This window comes from Elgaria multicarinata, chromosome 4, assembly GCF_023053635.1.
Source record: "Elgaria multicarinata webbii isolate HBS135686 ecotype San Diego chromosome 4, rElgMul1.1.pri, whole genome shotgun sequence".
Classification (NCBI taxonomy): Eukaryota; Metazoa; Chordata; class Lepidosauria; order Squamata; family Anguidae; genus Elgaria; species Elgaria multicarinata.
The window spans coordinates 26,143,997-26,161,250 of NC_086174.1; the positions used below are offsets into that span (position 1 = coordinate 26,143,997).

The following is a 17,254-nucleotide window of genomic DNA, read 5'->3' on the forward strand; positions in this document are numbered from 1 at the left end:
GGACTTGCACAGCCTCTCCTGATTCAGATGTCACAGGGAGATAGAGCTGCATGTCATCAGCATACTGATCAAATTTGCAGATGACACCAAATTGGGTGGGATAGCTAATACCCTGGAAGACAGAAACAAACTTCAAAGTGATCTTGATAGGCTGGAGTGCTGGGCTGAAAACAACAGAATGAAATTTAATAGGGATAAATGCCAAGTTCTACATTTAGGGAATAGAAACCAAATGCACAGTTACAAGATGGGGGACACTTGGCTCAGCAATACTACAAATGAGAAAGATCTTGGAATTGTTGTAGATCACAAGCTGAATATGAGCCAACAGTGCGATATGGCTGCAAGAAAGGCAAATGCTATTTTGGGCTGCATTAATAGAAGTATAGCTTCCAAATCACGTGAGGTACTGGTTCCTCTCTATTCGGCCCTGGTTAGGCCTCATCTAGAGTATTGCGTCCAGTTCTGGGCTCCACAATTCAAGAAGGACGCAGACAAGCTGGAGCGTGTTCAGAAGAGGGCAACGAGGATGATCAGAGGTCTAGAAACAAAGCCCTATGAAGAGAGACTGAAAGAACTGGGCATGTTTAGCCTGGAGAAGAGAAGATTGAGGGGAGACATGATAGCACTCTTCAAATACTTAAAAGGTTGTCACACAGAGGAGGGCCAGGATCTCTTCTCGATTCTCCCAGAGTGCAGGACACGGAATAACGGGCTCAAGTTAAAGGAAGCCAGATTCCGGCTGGACATCAGGAAAAACTTCCTGACTGTTAGAGCAGTGCGACAGTGGAATCAGCTACCTAGGGAGGTTGTGGGCTCTCCCACACTAGAGGCATTCAAGAGGCAGCTGGACAACCATCTGTCAGGGATGCTTTAGGGTGGATTCCTGCATTGAGCAGGGGGTTGGACTCGATGGCCTTGTAGGCCCCTTCCAACTCTGCTATTCTATGATTCTATGATTCTATGATTCTATGATGGCATTTTGCTCCAAATCTCTTAATGACTTCCACAAAGGCTTCATATAGATGTTAAACAACATTGAGGACAAGATAGTGTCCTGCGGTACCCCATAGCTTAATTGCCCAGGGGCCAAGAAATGATCACCCAGTGTTACTCTCTGAAATCAACCCTGCAGGTAGGACCAGAAGCAGCGTAACACAGTGCCTCCAACGCCCATCCCACGGAGTCAATCGAGGAGGATACCATGGTCAGTGGTATCAAAAGCCGATGAGAGATCGAGCAGAATTAACAGAGTTGCACTCCCCCTGTCTCTCTCAATAAAGGTCATCCATCAGGACGACCAAGCTGATTCTGTTCCGTAACCAGGTCAAAACCCAGATTAAAATGGGTCTAGATAATCTGTGTCCTTCAACAGTGCCTGCAGCTGTTCCACCACGACCCTCTCCAATACCTTCCCTAAGAAATGGGTATTTGCAACTGGGTGATAGTTGTCTAAACTATAGAAACTGCTTGTTCAGTAAATCTAGGAGATGTTTTTTAAATCATGGGAGACAATGAGCCTGTTCAGAAGACACCTTAAACCCTGCTGGTTAAGGCTTTTGGTTAAGCAGCAGGGTTTAAAGTGTCTTGTGCAATGTTTTGCTAATCCCTGCTCACTCACTAACCACAGTCGGACCGTCTACAGCAGGGTTAGCGGCTCTAATCATGGCTTAAAGTGTTGTGTGTGACAGCATGGCTTGTGGTTAGTGCTAACCCCAGAGAACCACCGTTTTGCTAACCACAGAGCCTGAAGTGTCGTCTGAACAGGCCCAATCTTTGATTCTAGCATTAGAAATACATGTGTCTTACATTCCATTTGTTCATACATCTATCTAAAACTACGATCTTTGGGAACTCATGTTAGTTGTTTGCTTATAGGAAAACTCCATCTTTCCAGCTGTTATCAGTACCTAAAAGATTTGTTCAATATGATTGGCAAAGTGTGTTGTGACTTAAAATACTAAGTAGACTATTTGTGGTCTGCCAATTTGGGTAAAATGTATGATATACCAATAGAAAGAACAAAGTTTAGATGATGAGCATTTTTTAAAAAAACCTTAAGATCCTTTTTTCAGAATCCCTTTTCTTAGGATGGTTGCATAGAGCATAAGATAGAAATGGAACAAAAGTGGCGATACTGATGATGAAGACCTGTCTTTAGGCCCCGTGTATTGTTTAATCCCTCCTTCCCCTGTTGGTCAAGTTATTTCCTGTTGTGCTTTCAGATTAGCAGGCTGATGCAATCTTGCATCCGATCTGCGTTGGGAAAGGTGGTTAGTTTGGGGGACGGACAAAAAAAGGGAAGATTCCCACGAACCAGTTTAGCACAATATTTTCCTGAAATTCTGCTCTGTCACAGATTACCATCTGTTGCTGATTTTTAATAGCCCCATCAAGGCACTGAAGAATTCAGGCCTTTGTGTGCATAAAAAAACTGTGTCATTGTAAAACATTTTCCTGTTCCAAGAATAATCTTGACAAGTTTGGAGAGATGTTTTGTAAATGCAAGACGTCACCACTCAAAGGGATAAACATTGGAGAAGTGACAAGTACAGCTAACTATGCACATCTGAAAGCTTCTGGTGCCCTAGATGCTTGCATAACTCTTCACCTCTGGTAGTTCAGGGTGTACTCCGCCGCTTGTTGATCACCATCACTGTGTGCTACCCTAGGCCATATACTCTGCTTTCTTGAAAGAGAATCCCCACCCTGGCATCTTTTTGTTTTCTGAAAAACAATGCTATATTTGTTTTTTTACTGAAGATTAATCATATTATATTTTTAAGAATGCAAGTGGTAGCCTCCTCTTCAGTTCACTGGTTACACCAAGACAGTTTTGGGTTTTTTGCAAGGTTCAAGCAACAAAACTTGTGATGTGTACTTGTGTCCATAATCCTTGACATAACTTTTGAACAAGCTAGGATTCCATACGTTCATTTTCCTGCTTGCCAGCCAGAAGCACCTCTTCCATGTTTGGTAGTGCCTTTGCACTTCCAGCAAAAGCTTTGTCATATGAGGAAATCCACTCCTTTCTTTTCCTATGGCAAGAACCTGGGAGGGGGAAGCATATGAACGTATGATGGATCAGACTCAAGGGCTTTTATAGTCCTGCATTCTGTTCACACAGTGGCCAACCAGCTGTTGACCAAGAACCCACAAACAGGGCAGGAGTGCTACAGCACCCTCCCACCCATGTTCCTTAGCAACTGGTGTACATAGGTTTATTGCCTCTACTACTGGAGGTAGCATGTAACTAGTAGCTATTGATAGCCTTTTCCTCCAGGAATGTATCTACACCCCTTTGAAGCCATCCAGATTGGTAGCCATCACTTCATCTTGTGGTATCAAATTCCATAGTTTTAACTAGGAACTCTGTGAAAAAGCATTTCCTTTTATCTGTCTGAATCTCCCCCTAAACAGCTTTGTGGGATGACCCCGGGTTCTAGTATTTTGAGAGAGGGAGAAAATTGTCTCCCTACCCACATGCATAATTTCATTTACCTCTATCATACATACCTTAGCTTCCTCCCCTCCCCCCCCAAGCTAAACAGTCACAGCTGTTGTTACCTTGCCTCATAGGTTAGTTGCTCTAGCCCCTTGTTCGTTTTAGTTGCCCTTTACTGCACCTTTCCCAGCTCTACAGTATCTTGGAAGGAGATGGTGGTTTCTCTTCTTTTCCCTCTAGAAGCTTATGTTGCATATGTGAAAATCCTGGGGCAAAGAACAGAACCTACTCTTCCTTTCAAAGAGGGGTAGTTTGTTTCTTTATATTGGCTTTTTGCAGAAGGAGTCAGAAACAAAAACCCTGCTTTTGGAGAAACTAAGTGATTCCTTTCTTTTATGCTAGATTTATGCAGGAAAGGAAGATAATGTAACCATTCTGTCTTTCCTTCTCTAAGTTCTTCATGAAGTAAAGTAGGACTGATTTCTCTCCCATAAACCTGATATTTTGCTGGAAGTGTCAGCATCATCCTGGAAAGACCTTTGGGCCCAATGGAAATAGCTATGATTTCGATCACACCAGTTAGCAGGAACCATGGTTTACAAACCGTGCTCCCTATTCATGATTTGCTAGGCATTTATACGCATTTGCATATAACGTTTCTATCATATATGTCTCAATAAATATTTACTGAAGAAAACCTTACATAATATGAATATTTTTTTCTTCCAGAGGGGAGGCACTCAGAAACCATGCAAGAGAGTCAAACACTGAGTCATCTCCCCGACCTCTTAACATTTTGTATTTTCTTGGCTTTTGCATGGTTTTTTCATTCCAAAAGATTGTAAAGACTCTCCTAAGGTTTAGTTAACTTGACTAAAAATGATGGTATTTTTTGTCCCTGCCCCATTTTGCCTTCAGCCCTGCCCACCATTAGAAATGGCCACCAAGAGCTTCTCTGAAATGGAATTCAGCCCTTGGGCAGAAAGAGCTCAGTATGAACACAGAAATGCATCTTTATAATTGGATTAAGCAGTAATTTCCTACTGAAGTTCCATCATGTTTTGGGGTTGGTTTTTTTTTGCCATTGTTTGTTTACTTCCCTTCATTTAAAATCCCTTGGGTGGCTGGGAATTGTATTCCTAATGAATGAGGTAAAATAAGAACCAGGAGAACAATGTCTGATAACTCTGGATTGTGGAAGTGCAGAGTAAGGAGAAGAAGTTTGGTCAGGGAGGCATAAGGCTGACAAAAATGGGGGAACATGCTTATTGGTAAATGGTCTGGAATACTACTGCCACAATTGTTTGACAGAGTTGGCAGGGGTGATTATGAGCTGTGATGTGAAGACATGAGTAGATAGGAAGGAGAGATGAAGACATTAATAACGTGAGGGATAGGTTAATGACAGAGAAGGGGCAATTTAGGAGCCATGAAGCGGAGGGTTGTAGAAGTGATGATTTGCTGGGAATCACAGGGAGATCGAAGAAACTGAAAGTATCTTATTCAAGAGATAGAGAGGGTGGCAGACTGTGAACAAAGTGAAATATATACCTATATATACACCTGTGTGTGTGTGAGAGAGAGGGGGGGTTAGGGAGAATTTCCTAATACATGTGCATGTGATGAGAGATGAAGATTCCTCCTTGACAGGATGTTTCAAATGACTTGAGATACAAGAACACCCCTTAGGGTAGTTTGGTCATCTGTCTGGGTGCAGAGAGAGAGACACAGAGAGAGAGATGAAAAAGTGGTAGGGTGCAGTTTGGGAAAGAGATGGTGGTGGTGTAAGAGGCAGATGGGAGGATTCGAAGGAAGATGTCTGTGACATTCCTGCTCCCAGGTTATACCTTTTCCAGCTTCCACCTGTTGAAACTAAAAAAACCCTCAGGACATCTCCCTCCTCTTTGGTCAGTTATCCCTATTGACACACAAAGCTTCAGCCCTTTTACTCTGGGTCATAGAAGACACCCAATGTGTTTAATTGGTTTCCTTTACCCAATACAGGAGAAATAACAAGGAAATAGGCTTTTTTTTAACTTGATAGCATAATAAGACAAACCAACACATGGGATTTTATATTCATAATAAAACAAATACAATTAAACACAAAAGAGTTATATATTATTATTAAGGAATCTATACTTTGTCGTTACCTACCTACTCTACCCCTTCTAAATCCTATTCCAAAACTCCTCTCACTAGATGTATCTTCTTCAATCCCTAATCCCTCTCTGAACTGTTAACTGTTAGTTCAGCCCTTTAAAAAAAATCCAGAATGCTCATACTCAAAAGCGCCTCCCACCTTTCATTCAATCTCTAACAATCTATTAACCCTAACATACCTGGGTCACACTTGAACAATACAAGCACATGCGTTTATAATAATAGGCATATGTTACAGGTTAGTCCATTGTTCAGTAAGAGATAGTGACCTGGTTTGTATATAACGACAAGCTGGCACTTTAAAAACCAATAGATTGTTATGCACAAGCAGTAGAGAGTGGGTGCATTGCCTGTCTCACACCTGCTGCTTCTGCTTTTATTCCACAACTCACAACTGGTGTCTTAATAAGTTCTGTGGTGTGAAGTCCGAACCCAGACCACTGGGTTGTTTAGGGGCTAAATAAACCATTGTTTAGCCCCTAAACAACCCAGCGATCCGGGTTCCAGTGTCACACTCCACAACATATGAAGAGGCCAATTGTGTGTTGTGGAGTAAAAGGAGGAATAGGCAGGTGCGGTGTAGGCAGCACACCCTCTGTCTCCTGCTCATGCACAACAGCCCGTTGGGTTGTCTTTATGTGCGAACAGCCCCAATAGCATTCAAGCAGGCTGAAGTGTCATACAGTGTAGAATGCAGGTTTGATTATTTAAGGCCAACGAACCTCAGAGGGAATCATAACTAATAGGACCTCTCCAGGAAGCAGTCCGTTTGTTTTGGTTCTATGAACAGCACTGCCATGGAAGGGTGGCACTCTGAGAATAGCTGCCTATGAACTATTTTGGCGTCATTGAATTGATGTGTCAGATCAATTGCTTGTCAGTTCAGAGTGGAACTTGCCCAGGAAAATTCATCCAGGCTTGGAAGCCGCATTTTGTTTCCTCTGTGGACTGTGCTTGGCTCTCTTTCAAGTTAGTCTGCCAGAGGCACTATAAGCTTAAATAAATACATTTCAAAGCTCTAAGGATCCTCTAGAAATGTTCTTATCATACAACATAAAGGCTAAACTATTAGTTTTGGAGTATATTGAGGTTTAGACTCTCAGCGGCCTTTCCCCTCTGCAAGAGTGGGGGACCTATTGAAACGGTCCATCCACAGAAGCTAATGGATTCCATTGGATTCCAGAGGAGTCTGGGGGATATTCCTGCTGGTATGGCTGGTATAAGATCTAGAACGTATTTATATAATAATACAGCAGTACTAGGATATAAGATTAATTGCCAGATGTGCAGATAGAACCATCTCACACACACCCAGCTGCAACATCTTTTGGGGACTGGGAGCTTAAGAGGCAGGCTCCTGCTACCTGGGATCGTGTCCATCTGATCCAGCCAGGAGAGGAAGCCTACAAAGCAAGGGGCCAGTCAGCGGCTGCTGTTGTCCTGCCTTGGGGGTTTGCCTAGTCTGCGGAACCTCCAACTGCCTCCTAGCAGACTCAGGCTCCCAGCACAGAACCATCTCACACACACCCAGCTGCAACAACTTTTTGGGACTGGGAGCTTAAGAGGCAGGCTTCTTTGGGGGTGTTGTGTATTTAAAACTTTTTTTTTTACATTTCTTTTCCTATGTTTTAAAATGTATGTTTTAAACTTTGTAATATCACCTTGAGGCCCAGTATTGGGTAAAAGGCGGAATACAAATAAATATAAAATTATTATTATTATTATTATTATTAATAATAATAATAATAATAATAATAAGTGATTTGGTGTTTATTGTATTAAGCACAGAAATCAAAAATTTCCCATACTCAAGTCACCTAGGAACAGTATTACCTGAAGGGTTTCAGTATTTTCATAATAGTCCATCCCCTCGTCCCCTCCGCCCAAAGAATTTGTATTTTGGCTGGTGCTATTTTAAATTGATAATTGTTATGGTATCACTGCTTATCGTATCACTTGATATGATAAACAGCAGTAGCCATGTTCATAGATTATGCCAGATTATTCTGGATGATGAAATCCCAAAGAGTCTGTAGAGAGCACCAGAAAAAGATCTCTCTGAAACTCTATGGATGAACAACAGAGCAGTTGGTGAAATTCAATGTAAGTGCAAAATGATGCACACTGGGCCACATAATCAGAAACTGGTCAATATGCTGATTTAAATTTAATATAAACTGGCTGTAAATACCTGGAAAAGAGATTTGGGGTGTGGTACATATTTCACTGAAAAATCAACACATTGCTTTGGAAGTGAAAAGGACAAATTAAGTGCTGGATTATTTTTTAGGAATGGGACTGAAAATAAAATAGCAGCTATCATGTTGTTAAAGAAATGCATGACAGACGTATTCAGGATATTGTGTACGGTTGCTGGTGGTTCCATCTGAAAAGTGATATCAGTAGACCTGAAAAAGGTACAGCTAAAGTGATTAAGGAGCTGAAGCCATTTCCCTGTTGGAAAGGATAACGGCATAATGTCTACTTAGTTTAGAGGGGAAATTGTGAAGGTGATAAATGTTTAGAAACATTTTTAATTAAAGTCCTTCAGGGTAGGTATATTCTACCGTAAACATTTTTAAATAACGAATGGTGAAGCAATTGAACAGTGACTTTATTTCCTTTCTCACAGTGGAATGCATGGTCATCAAATAAAATTTATTGACAGTATATTCAGGTCACAGAAGAATAGAGTTAGTGTCAAACTCATCATGCCTGACTCCCTGTATTGGAGAAAAAAGGAGTATTTACTCATTTTGGAGCCTTTAAATGGCCCAAATAACCCAATTCCTCCATAGGCTTCTAGGACCCTTATGCAGCTGATGACTTCATTGGGTGTGAACCAAGACCTATAAGCCTCAGTGTCTAATGTACTCCTACCTGCACATGTTTGCCTTTCCCATACTCACCCACTGCTACCAAGGAGCCATAGAATGCTTAAAGGGGCTGATGTGATTTGTAGTAGCACACTTGTGTTTTAGTCCTGAAGGCATTCTGGACTCTGCTCCTCCTCCTCTCATAATCAAGTAGTGCACAGGGCGTGGCAGAGAGGGAACAATATTGCTCTGATTACACATTTTAGTGGAAATCCTACCAATTTGTAACTGACTGCCAAATGGCCATCTAGTATAACGCTAATGATAATTTATGAATCGCACTGGTGTGTGCTTGTGGGCGGGAGTCTTTCTGCTTATCAGTAGACAAAAGCCCTTCTTCATAGAATACACAATGTGTGGAATTCATTACCCCACAGTAATAATACAGTAATTTCTGTAGCGATTTTGAGGGTGCAAATTGCTTCACATACATTATCTACAACTCTGTAAGGTAAGTCAGTATTAGTCTCCTCCCCCTCCCCATATTATAGATGGGGAAACTGAGGCTAGAGAGAGTTGTTTGCCTAAGTGAGTTCATGGCAATGATCAGATTTGAATCTGGGTGTAGTAGTCTCCCACACCAATGGGTGATGATGGTAAATCACGTTTATTAAGAACATATCAAGAGTTTATATACCCACTTCGTGCTCCCTCAATTCCTCCCTCCTCTTTGGGTGAGTCAACATTCCTTGTCCTGTTTGAGTAAGGAAATTAACTTTCCTCATTACCTGTGTTTGCTAACTAGCTCTCTTACCAGGTTTGTTCCCCGGATTAAGCTGGAAGTCAAAACATGACACACTGCTCTTAGACAATAGAGAGATTAAGGGGTTACCACATCCACCCTTTATCTCCAGACAGTTTGCTGTCTGCAAAGACTCCAGGCGTTGTGACATCCCTACATTTGGGAATTCCTGATTCAGAGCTCAGTCTCATTTGATGACCACTAACTTGGATGTATACACATTTGTTTGTTTTTCAGGATTGGGCAAATTCATAGAGAATGGCTCTAGTGACATCTGTTTCTAATTCAAATGTTGACCATACCATTTATTGTCACAGGAATGAGACAGGGATGAGCTTTTGCCATCATGTCCTCATGAACGTCTAGGAGCATCTGGGTAGCTAATGCTCAACAAGGAAATTCTTATGTTGGTAGTAGATAATAGTGTGCATTACATTTGTTCAAATGGATAAAAGTAGCAGTCATAATTTAATCTACCCGTTTCCAAGGATAGATAGAATTCCAGCAGTATAGTAGTGGTTTTGTCCACATTGGTTTGTTGTACAGTTTAATCTGTAACTGGATTAACAACTTCATGTGATACTGCAAATAAAGCAATGTTGTTCTAGTTTTTTGAACTGGGAACATCTTCGTTCAATTTTAAGCTAGTTTTCTCTCTTAGATGAGTGTTTCCCACCCTGTTTAAATTTCATTTTCACTTACGGTATCAAACAATTAAGTGTTTTAAAATCTGTTGGTGATTAAAATAAATATAATATATCACTTTTCTACTGGTGAGGAGTGTCACATTTATGAGATGCCCCACTCAAATAGAAATATATTTAATATGTGATAATGAGTTGAATGCTTAATTGTACATTAACAAATTAATCATGTGGATTAATAAGTGCTTTCAGCATTACTTGTAAAGAAATGGCCCTAAGCATATTGGAAAATATAATATTTTTCCTGTCATTAGTTCTTTACTCGTTGGCTGGAAATCTATGTAGTAGCTCCAAATTACTGTCATGGTTAACCCTGTAAAAATAATTGGCAATATGCATCAAGAGATCTGAAGAACCTTAATTGTATGCCTCTTTGTCATTTTTATGTATAGGCATTATACACATACTGATATTTCATTTCCAAACTTTTTTCCATAAACATGAGCTAGAAACCTGTTTTAACCTAGTGAGATGATTGCAGTTTCTGTGGCAATTTATGCATACTGTAAAATCATTTTGTAAAAAAAAAATCTCTGCTAAAACATGTAAACCAATTAATTCTTAATGTTCCTCGCCTGAACAAATTTCTTTTACATATTCTGTCCTATCCAGTTGTACAGTGTTCTTTTAAAAGAAGACTAAATTACACTAATCTCTCTGGTTTTCAATTTATTATCCTCTGCTGCCCTCTACAGGTCCAACGATGTAGATCTTTGGTGCAAAGTAAGTGAAGAAGTTGATTTTAAATATAAGTTGTCTTTGTGTGTACTGTATGTTTGTATATTTTATACAGATGGTTTTAAACTCCGTGTATTGTATTTTAGTAATTTTTAATCTATGTAAACTGTCAAAAGAGCTTCAGCTATGGGGCGGTATGGAAAATAATAATAATAATAATAATATAATAATAATAATAATAATGATAATAATAATAATGTAAAACTGAAATGGTTTGGACACAAAACACTGCAAAGGTACAATAAGTAGAAACACTTATATAATAGCAGGTTATATTACTGTACCTGGTCAGGTAGATTCTAAATTTAGGATCCAGGCTAAGCACTTTTAACTCTTATTGATCTCAGTGAAGAAAATTAAATATGCACTTAACTACCTCCCACTCCCCGTGCAATATAAAGTGTACCATGGTCTGTCGATACTCGCTTTGGTAGACAGAAGCTTGGGCTGTAGCTTCCTGTCAATATAGAAATGCCATACAGTGGGTGAAATTCAACTTGTACTCCATGCAAGCAGGGGTGCTTTGTGAGGGCCACTCTGGAACACCCCCCACTCTGGAACACCCCCCGTAATCAATGAAACACATTGATTACGGGAGTGGGCTGGTTTGGCTTAAGCCACAGAGGCTTCTTCTGACCCATAGTGCATGCTGGGCGCAATTTGCATAATCACCACCCAGCCACGGCTTATCATGCTGTCTGAACTTGGTCAGCATGGCTTGTTGGAGGATTAAACAACCCCCAAATAACCCATGGGCTGTCTAGGTTTATTTGTGGGTTGTTTAACCCTCCAACAAGCCATGCCACCCAGGTTCAGACAACATGATAAGCCATAACCAGGCAGGGAATATCCAATTCTTTCCTAGCAAGCTTGTTTTGATCATGGGAAACAGGTCATTCTGGAAAACTGCTTCTTAAAGAAGCTTGCTTAAAGGGCTCTGCGTGAGTGGATCAGTCACTCGTGCCAGTTTGAATCTCTGCTCATGTGATTGTCTTAACTCCTTTTCACATTACAGTTGTTTTTAGGTATTTAAAAGATAACAAAGTAGTGGTGGTGATTGGAAGTTTGCACTGAAATTAGTTTTGGGGGCCTTGTTCTCATGAACATCAAATTACTATGTTTGATTTGGAAAATATGCAAATGTTATAATAACAGCACATTGCATGCAGCCCAACATGCACCTCAATTTAAACAGGCCGCTATGGCTTCTTTTAATTGTGTGAACCAATGTCATGTACTGACATTGTAAGATAGCATTGTGACTCTTAAAGTTATGTCCTCCGTTGCAAACATTGGTTCTATTGCCACTTCTGTTAATAGTTATTTACTTAGTTTTGTTAGAAACAGACCATATTTTTGTGTAGACTTCATTTATCGTGTTGGAAAGCCTGGAGAGGAGTGGTGGGGTGGGAATCCTAGCCAGTATTTTGACTGGGTTTTTTCTTAGTGAAAGTGAATGTGATAGGAATGCATCCCATAGAATGGCAGGTGTCTGGCCTTGTTTATACTTTCCAAGAGAAGTTGAGACTCTTTCCCAACTTAAAACAGATAGTAGCCTGGTTTGCATGTAATGACAACCCAGACTATGGGTTGAGTATGGTTTTTTGGTTGTAAGGGTTGAATTGTTGGTTGTTATTACATGTGAACCCTGCACTATGGTTGAACTAATCTGTGGTTTGTTGTTGGGTTGTAAACTCTGGGTTGTTTGTGGTTAACAACCCACGGTTAAACCATAGTTCAGGGTTCACATGTAATTTATTTATTTATTTATTTATTACATTTTTATACCGCCCAATAGCCGAAGCTCATGACAACTGACAATTCAAAACCAACCCACATTTCAATGGCAACTGGTACTCTGGATTGTCAGTATGTGCAAACTAGGTCAATATGAATTCTCAAATGTCGTTTTTAAAGTTTTCATTAAAATGTGGCATGGTAGGAAGTATAAATTCACAAAACTGGGACATCTAGGGTATAATGAACCTAGGATTTTAAATATCTACTCTCCTCCAGCTAGGATGTCCATGGCACATACAGGTCTTGTACATGCAGTTCCTGAGGCAGAAAAGCCCTATTTACAGACACTGTTGATGGGAGCAAGTCATCAGCACTATTGCTGACAATCTCAGTGGATGTTCTGGGCTTGGCACTGTAGTTTACACACATGTGGAACAGCCAGATTATAACCAGTGTAAAATGGGTTCAAGTAACTTTTCCCAAATAAAATAATGTGGTGAAGCTGTTTGTTTCAGGGAAGGGGGTGGTTTTAGGGCCAAACCGGACCACTGTCAAAATTAGGTATTTGGAAAACTTAACCTCATGAACCTGAAATCTTAATAAAATCTGAGAAGCTACTCTGGCTGTCGTAAATACCACTGGTATGGCCTTCCAAATATGTTCTACAATGCAGTCCTATCCAGTTTTACTTGGAAATATCTCCTACTGATTGCAGTGGGGCTTAATCCCTTGTGCTTGTATTTAGGACTGCAGCCTCACAGAGCAATTCTAACCCCTAAATCTCCCAGATTGGGGAGTGGCTGGGTTCCACCAGCGGGGGAGTGGCTCCCACCCCCTACCCACCCATCACAGCCCAGTTCTGCCTGTGGAAAACTCCACTGATGGACAGCTTTTACCAGCTGTACTTCTGCAGGTGGTAGCAATTGTAAGCCCCCAAAACAGGGTAGCAGTGGGGCAGAGCTGCTGCCCAAGGCCCCCCGCCGATATGAAGCTTACTTAACCCCCCCCCCCACAATGCTTCTAGTGCAGGGGAATTTAAAATGAAAGGCCCTACCAGGCTGAAAAGTCCAGCAAAACTGTCCCCTCACACATCTTCCACCCTAACCAGTGTGGGCTAGCAGGGCTTGGGATAATCCGCTCCTTTAGTTTACCCAGGCACAATAAGGACTGCACTGTTGCTATTTTTTGCTCTAAGCAACTAGTAGCAAAAAAACCTTTTTTTTTTTTTTAAAAAAAAGCAATACTCTTAGTGGGTATAGTGTCTGTGTTATGCTCAGTATTACTCCCTTTATATATATATATAAAAAAAACTTTTTAAAAAATAAGATAGAGAAACTACATAGGCCCTTAATTTTAACCCCCTAATGTGGCAGTGATTAATGATTGCTCTAAGCAGTTCTTTATGATCGCTAATGTTGGTAAGATACATGTGCAGAATCATGCACTTCCTTATTTCTGTACTTCAGTTATATATATTGGTATGCAGCGCATGTATATATACACCATATTTAAGGGGGGAAAGGCTTTCCTTTTAAAAAAAAAAGAAGTGAATTGCTATGATGTGGCATAGAATAATACCTTAGTGGAGAGATGCTTTATTATTTGTAGAATTCAATTTCAGATACTATTTGCCCTTGCTTGCTTCTCTTGGCTGCAATGTACGATTATTCTGTCTTACCAGATAACAGAACTGTTGTACAAGGATGGACGTTATTGCCAGACGCCTTCAGGACCAACTGGTAGAGTTTCAATTTCTATGATTGTAACTTATCCACAAATCCGTTCTTCTGTGTAATGATGGGCTTGAGGGATTACAACCGTAAACACTGATTACTTCTTTTTGAAAGTGAAATTTGAAAACATGTTGGGTAAAATCTTCATCCAGATGATCACAGTATATTTTATGGGTTCCATGAGGTTTTATTAGTGTGTGTGTTTTCCCTTTTTAATTGAAAATGTCTTTTTCAATCTTAAATATGTTCACATATTAAGTAAAATAGAAAATATCACATTGTTAATGTAATCAAAGCATTTAAATAAATGTTTTGCAAATGCAAGCAAATTTCTCTGCAATATGGAAAGCTATTAAAATGCTTTATAAAGCTACTAAAATAAAAAAGTTTAATAACTTTCTGTAATATTTTAGAACACAGTGGCACTTTGTTATATATTACTTTTGGAACAAACTGATTTAAGATTGCCAAACATTTTTTAAAAAAGAATGAAGAGAATACAGTGCATGTCACTATGTAGTTCTCTTATCGAAAAGCTCATTAGTTCTTCCTGATGCTCCTATACATTTTATGCTTGAGTGCCAAAGAAAATTAGTGCTGTTAGCTATACAGCTTCTTTTGTTAATCTTGATTTTCATTGGCTAATAAGCAGCTCTCCACAGGATTATTGGATCTGGTTGTTAAAAACCATTTAATACTCTTCCTTGTGTTCGTGTTCACTCGCTAGCTGCAGTAAGCGTTGTAAATAATGTGAAATATACAGAGCTGTGCACACGACGCTTTAGGAAGCTCTCTTTATTTCCTTTTGAATAAATGACAAAATATTTACTGCAACTATTTTGGGATAGTGGGCAGGAGAGTGGAGGGGGGGAGAGGCCTTGGGCAGTACTGCTTCTGTCACACAGCAGTGGAAAAAAAATAGATTGAAGAAAGATTCTGTACTGAAAAGCTGTCACCGGGTTTGAAAATAATTAATATTCCTTTCACTCACCAGTTAGATATGTGCTCCCAAACCACATAATCTCTATGCCTCAGTGATCATTGTTGCCATTTCAGAGCCTCTCATCAGGGTGACATCTCACACCAAAATGATTTCTTATAAATTAATCTTGATAACATGACAGTGTCAGTAATTTTAGTGGAATGCTTTCTCTTGTGTTTTTCCCCCCTGCAGAAGCTGTTGGCTATTTTCTTTATAGCTTGATTGACAGCATGAGTGACTTAGAGGTACAGGCCAAGGAGGAGCAGTTGAGACAATACTTCCATCAGCTGAAGAAGATGGTACCATTTCATTTTTTGCTACATAATGCCTGTCCTGCCTGACATGTATCTATTAGATTTGAAATTGCAGCTTTTAAGTACAACCAGACCACTTCTCAATGACATGCAAGTGCTGGAGACTTAAATTATGTCTGAAATTTGTCTAACAGAAATTATCTCAGTTAGATTGTGTTTTTAAAACTCATGTAATTTTCTCCACCTCTTGGTATAGAATGTAGTAATCCCTCCTAACATCTTCAGAGGTATTCGCAAGCTACTGGACAACCACCACGTTCCCGAATTAATTAAGGTCTGTAGTGGTAAATTAAATATTGTCTGTATGATTATGAAATACATGTATATACTTCCTATAGATATAATTCTCTTAAGTTAAATATTTCTGATCTATAAAAAACATCTTAATCTTACCCCTTTTATTTTATTTGGAAGCATATTTGTTCTATACAGATTTTAATGCTCTAAATATGAAGATAAAATATGAGTGGAAGGGGGTGAATAAGGAGACTCCTATGTCTTAGCAGCATGCTTAGTAAAAATGCTAAAACATGCATTTGTTCAATTTTGTAACTAATTTATCATATATAGAGAGAGGTGTTTACATTCAAATATATTCTTATACATGTATTGTATTGTAGGATGCGATTTTATTGACTGACAGAGAAAAGCTATCACAAGAAGAATTATCAAAAGTATGTACACTGGCAACTATTTAGTTTTCTTTGTTAATCATTTTTTTACATATTCAGCAGTGATACTTGGCTTCCATGGTACTTCTTTTACTGTGCAGCAGATGTTGCTTCAGTCTTTTTCTAAAATGTGAATTAGTGTTAATACCATTGAAAACATACGTTGGTGAGAAGATCTTGTTGGTAGTCTTGGCTTTCCCATAAACTGGCTCAGAGACTTGAGATCCTTATCTGCTGTGACTGTTCCTTGTTATAAAAAAAACCAGAGCTTTTCACATGGATGGTTTCAGGCCTGGGTTTATGCCACTCTGGACAGGAAGAGAGGATGCAGAAATTGGTGTGACTTCACTTGTATTCGCTACTTATTAATGGATAATATCCTACTGCGCCTGTGCGCTCCCGAGAGCAACCATTCATGCAACGGGGCTGTCATGCTTCTAAGAGTAATCCAAAACTCGCTTTTCCACTCATTTCCAGAACAGAAGGCAGCTCTGCTGACTTTTTCTGATCCAGAAACGGGCATTTCCAGAGTTATTTTTAAGAGTGCAAAAGTCCCACGGTATAAGTTGTTAACAGAGGCAGAGCGACCCTGTTGAATATTCCCCAGTGTATGCAAAGACCCAAACGCCCATTGTGGGAGCCTCTTTAAGAGGTTCTCGGTAATATGAATCCTAGACAGTCGCAAATGTAGCTCTAGAGGTTTTAGTAAATATTGCACCTTCCTGCAAAGTTCTCATGCCTCAAAGTTGCTGTTTAGACTTGTGCCCACAGTTGTGTGAGGGGAAAGACACCAAAAAAGGTGTGGTGTTAGGGGATCCTTCTGTCCCTAGTGTATGCAAACTAGAAACGTTTAATAAAGCCCTACAATGGATTTTAATTGTCATAGAAAACTTGCCGGGAATATATATTATAGCGTGCACACATCTTCACCCCACCCCACCCCTTAAAACGTTCTGAAAGACCACTTGTGTTATTTTAGTATCTTTCTGCTTTGTTATCTTAGGTGACTAGATTCCAGGTGTCTGATTTGGAGGAGCAACTCGAACAACTAAAAGCTGAGAATCAACCTATTCGAGATATTCTAAGACAGCTTATACATGCTCTGTGTACAGAAGAGGTAACTTTTCAAAGATTTGTGTATTGCAT

At 39.8% G+C, this 17,254-nt stretch overlaps 1 protein-coding gene across 1 annotated transcript in view; it reads left to right on the forward strand.

The window, feature by feature from the left end:
• The window catches only part of LRPPRC (leucine rich pentatricopeptide repeat containing), a 140,099-nt gene that overhangs the window by 48,654 nt on the left and 74,191 nt on the right, over positions 1-17,254 (forward strand). Inside the window, exons 15-20 of the mRNA XM_063123988.1 lie at positions 10,626-10,653; positions 14,090-14,147; positions 15,316-15,422; positions 15,634-15,711; positions 16,058-16,111; positions 17,112-17,225. Of these exons, the coding sequence (XP_062980058.1) occupies positions 10,626-10,653; positions 14,090-14,147; positions 15,316-15,422; positions 15,634-15,711; positions 16,058-16,111; positions 17,112-17,225 (439 nt within the window). The remainder of the gene's footprint in view (positions 1-10,625; positions 10,654-14,089; positions 14,148-15,315; positions 15,423-15,633; positions 15,712-16,057; positions 16,112-17,111; positions 17,226-17,254) is intronic.